General features: G+C 42.8%; 1 protein-coding gene across 2 annotated transcripts in view; it reads right to left on the bottom strand.

Moving 5' to 3' along the window:
* The window catches only part of LOC116396133 (SH2 domain-containing protein 3C-like), a 19,707-nt gene extending 14,909 nt beyond the window's left edge, over positions 1-4,798 (bottom strand). The window contains exon 1 of one of the 2 annotated variants that reach the window (XM_031870550.1): positions 3,979-4,798. In XM_031870550.1, the coding sequence (XP_031726410.1) occupies positions 3,979-4,700 (722 nt within the window). In that variant the 5' untranslated portion in view covers positions 4,701-4,798. The other variant, XM_031870551.1, reaches the window with a different exon arrangement.
* Between the last annotated feature and the right edge of the window lie 95 nt (positions 4,799-4,893).

The following is a 4,893-nucleotide window of genomic DNA, read 5'->3' as shown; positions in this document are numbered from 1 at the left end:
ACACACACACACACACACACACACACACACACACACACACACACACACAGATGTGAACACACAAGTAAAACATGATGCATGAGAAACTCCCTGACAGTCAAAAGACTACATTCACAAAGCTCATGCATGTTATTATTGCTGCTCGTATGGAGCTCATCAGGTGATATCATGTGAGCTGTTTGTTGAATGATTTCATTTTTAGGGAGAACCTTTTTTCTCACACATTTTGTTTCCCCTGATTACAAAATAATGATTTTATCAGCACAAAGAAAAAAGTTTGATTTATTGAGATCATGAACTATCTTCTTCGTGACCATGAGAAAATGTCTTTCAGCATGTCCTCATCTGGCCCTCATTACAAGTAAAGCTCTGGTCTAAAAGTATGTTTTTAAAAGGCTAAACGCAAACAAACATACATTGAAGCTGAATATTTCATTAGAGAAATACATGTTGGGAATTCTTCAGTAAATGTTGCCTGTTGGACTAAACAACGCTCTGGAGTTATTGCGAGTACAGTCTGAGAAATAGAGTGAAACAATCCTATAAGCAGCCACAACTTTAATCTAACTCTGCAAATAGTATACAAATACTATTATTGTAATATTAGTGTCGCCTGATCTTTACGAATACCTGCTTTAATCAGAATTAATGGACAAAAAGCTGCTCAGCATTTTAACGATTTAAAAAACTCAACGTATCAATAAGGGCGATGAAGGTCGTCTGTCTTTAACAGGTGCAACAGGAGGAGGAGGAGGAGCCTGTCTATCAAGCTGAGTTCTTGAGTTCTAATCAGACATTAGTGAACACACCTGTGTGGAGGTGGAGCAGCTTTAAAAGTGCAACCTCGTGAGGCCACATGGGAGTTGAAAAGACTCGTTCACATGGCTGAAACGTGTGTTGTGAAAGTGGAAACAAAATGTTATTTCTTTTAACCATTAATGTCTAAATGCATTTTTCACATGAGCATTTAAAATTAATTTGGTTCAATTCATTTTTGGGGTCGATTTAAGACTTTGGTGAACTTTGACACATACATTCGTGCCACTGACTGATAGAAAGCAGTCTGACCTTTGAGGGAAAGTAGAGCCAAGGAGACCTGACTGGAGGAAACGCATAGGAAGGATAAAGTGCCCCACAAGAGAGGCAGACACAAGTCAAAGGTACAGATGCATCTTTTGAGTAAACTGTGTGAACTTGTTGTCCCGTTAGCGACCAAGTTCCTGGCTTGCTAGTGTGTCAGCGGTTAGCTGATCAACAACAACAACTGTCTCTAAGAGGCAACAAGACAGTGATTCATTCAATCGTCCTGGTTCAACAGACAACTTGTTCAGTTAAGAAGCTCTTAGAGAGATTTATTCTTCTTCTGTTTAATTTAACGTGTGTTTCTGAAGCGTTGTCCTGGTCTACACTAAACTGTTCCCAGCGATGGGGGGGGAGAACACCCTCCGCCTGGGGGTCACGCTCCCCCAAACCAGCATTACATTTTTACAGCACTTCGTGCTCCTTCACTGCATGAGACACACTCACAACATCCACACACAGACACACACACACACACACACACACACACACACACACACACACACACACACTAGCTGTGGTTCAAAGAGCTCCCATGATAACCAAAAACAAATGTGACGCCACCTACATGCGTCCACCCGGAGACGAGTCTGTTGAAGTTCACCAGAGACACAAACACACAGCGGATGAAACGAAGGTCAAGGTTAACCTCAACAACCACTTCTGCTCCGACTGATCCGTTAAGTGGAAAACAGAACAGAAGTGGTCGCAGCATTAAGTAGGTCCGGAAACCAGTTGAGCTTCTGGTCAGCGACCATCAAAGTGTGAAGTGGTGAATGCTGATCTGCTGCCTCAATGGTGGAGGTTTGGTTCTGAAGCTGCCTGATGAAGGTGAAGGAAAGACTGTCGTCATGTTTCCATTCACTGGTTTGAGAGAGAGTGAAGTCGGGTGCGTAGTTTTGTCACAAGTTGGCGTAACAGGCAATGTTTCTGCATGGCTGTATTTCTCCAGCACAAAGAGTAGAAGAAGAAGTAGAGGTAGAGATCCAGAAACAACAGAATTCATGTTGGCCATCTCACCACCCAGGAGGTATTACAGAGAGAGAGAGGGTGCAGGAGTTCGTTTTAATTGTTCTTTAATGTCAGCTGGTATCGTTTGATGTTGTCTGGAGACGGAAGACAATCGAACTTTAAATCCGGGAAACGCCGACAGCAGAAACAGATCAGTTAATATGTTACCTTGTTACGTTCCGTTGCTTTATTAAGAAATAACATCAGGTTGTTATGTTACATGGATACGATCACCTGTTGTGTCGTTATGTTAACTTGTTTTATGCCGTTGAGACGTTATGTTAATACGTGACGTTGTTATGTTGTTACATTAAGAGATAAGTTACGTTATGTTGTGACGTTACCTGAACATTGTGTTATAGTTTTAGTTCTGCTCATAATTGTTCTGATATTATCAGAGGTGCTCTTTACTTCAGGTGAGAGGATGTGCCTCCACATAACACACTCCAGATATGATGAACAAGCAGGAGCAACAGCGAGGTCAGAGAACGGTCTTGTGTTACAGCCTGAAGAAGAAGAAGACTTTTAATATGCAAGATGATATTAGATCATATCTGATGTCACGTATCAAACCGCTTCTAAAGATCAGAGTTAATCAGGTCAGACAGACATAATAAAATGAAACAGGCTGCAGCATCTCTGCCAAAGAAAGCCTTATCATCACTGGTACTGACTAAGAGCAGAGGGTCAAACTCCCCTCTGATGTAACACACAGTCCGGTCCAGTTTCAGCCTGAACAGCCTCCAGATAACACACACAGACCGTAGACCAGCCGGTAACCCGCTGACTTCAGCGTGTAGTAAATGTTGTACTGGTCAGGAGCTCTTCATCTTTTTATGGCATCAAACTAACCGAAGACACGTGTGTTTCTGCTCTAAAAGCATTAAAAACACGAACAGGAACCGACTGATGGAAGCCGTTAAAGCAGCGTTAATGACTCCCGGAGCAGCTCTCACACACTCCGCGCATTCTTCCTCTGACAGTGACACTTTACTGACTTCGTGTTCACAGGTTTTTAACTTCTTCGTGTTAGTTGTCTCACCTCCTCTCTCGCTCCCCGCAGCGGACTGTCCGACAGTCAACGGTCCCGAGGTCGCACATCTTTCTCCCGCAACGTCAGACGCGCACTGCCGCTGAGTGAGAACCAGCTGCCCGACGGAACCACAGCGGGCAGGCAGCGAGCCACTGCGCATGTCCGCTGATACAGCCACTCTTTTACTGTCATGGTGCATTATTGTTATTATTAGTTTATTAGTAGTAGTATTAGGCATTACCTAGGACATTATTCACAAAGACTTTTTCTTTACTGTAGAAATATTACATGTCCTCTTTAATATTAATATTATGACGTTTTAGGTAAAAATTACACGACTTTATTCTAATAATATTACGACCTTTTTCTTGTAAATATGATTAGAAACTGTAATTTTTTATATTTTTTTCGCGAAGTAAAATTGTTAATCATATTGTTTAATCAAATCTATGACTATTAAAATAGTCTAGGTTATATTATTAAGTTTAAAGTTTTTAGAAATGTTCTTCTATATTTTTGAATTAATAATATGTATTATTTAGTTTAATTTAATTTGTTTTAGGTATTTTTGTCTCTTCTTTTAGAAAATATATCTTCTACTGCAATAAAACACAATTTACCATTGTCCCAATACAAATGAAAGAAGTTATAAAAGTTTTCTGAAATCTAAATCCGTTTTCTTTTCTTTATCCAAGTACTGCAATCTCCCTTATTCTGACTAGTATCAGGATACTGACGTTCTTCCAGCAACAATCTCACTGCAGTGAACTGAAGTTTATTGGGCAGGTAAAAAAAATCTTTTTTGAGACCATCATCATCTGAAAGTGTAATAATAACTAAATGTACTTCCTCACCTGTCGACACGCTCCACTTCCTGCGAGCCGCTCACAGTCTTCGTGGTTTTCTGTGTTTGGCTGCGAGCTGCTTCGGCTATCGGGTCCATCGGCACGTAAACGTCCTGCGAAGAAGCCCCTTTAGGGCTGTTAGTTGCCATGTTTGAAGGCTCCCTCTCTAAAGCATCCCTGCTCCTTGACACTGACTGGCTCTTAAAGGGGTCCGCTGAAGGATCATTGAAGCGGCTTTCATGTGCCGAGGTCAAAGGTGAAGCCCGGCTGGGTGTCGGGGTGGTGGGCAGCGGCCGGGCCGTTGCAGGACCAAGCAGAGTCCGGTCCAGACTGGTCACACCGAGGCTGGACAGGACACTGAGCAGAGGGGAGTCTCGGACATACTCCCCCTCCTTCCACTGGCTCTGCTCCTCCTCCTTCTCCTCTTTCTTCTTCTTCTTCTTCTCCTTCAGCCCCCTGCAGCTCTTCTTCTGCGACAGGCTGCGTGGCACAGTGCCCACATGTGTGTACATCTGGCTGGAGCAGGCGTAGCCGGGGCTACGGAGGCAGGCATCCATGTCATCCACCGATTGTTCCCGGGCTGGAGATTTGGCACCGCCAAGGCTCCCATCATGCTTTGGGGCTGCCTTGATATTGGTCTTCTCTGATGTGCGGCTCCCGAACCATTTGAAAGCTGGAGAGTAGAAGGACGTTAACTGGGGTCGACAGAAACATTTCTTTATCAACATCATTACAGGGACCTTAAAGACACGATGAAAGATTTTACACAAATGCAAAATACAAATCAAACCAATCTGTTACTTTTTACAGACAAGATATGATTTCTATCAGTGACTCAGCTGTGGAGAAGTTTCACTCCCAACTTCAATAGCTGTTGAACGCTACAAACCAACGTAACGTAACAATGCAACGTAACAACGCTAC

Source organism: Anarrhichthys ocellatus, unplaced genomic scaffold (assembly GCF_004355925.1).
Source record: "Anarrhichthys ocellatus isolate YVR2014 unplaced genomic scaffold, GSC_Weel_1.0 scaffold53, whole genome shotgun sequence".
Taxonomy (NCBI): Eukaryota; Metazoa; Chordata; class Actinopteri; order Perciformes; family Anarhichadidae; genus Anarrhichthys; species Anarrhichthys ocellatus.
Note: the sequence above shows the minus strand (reverse complement) of the source record. Positions and strands in the feature narration are given on the sequence as shown.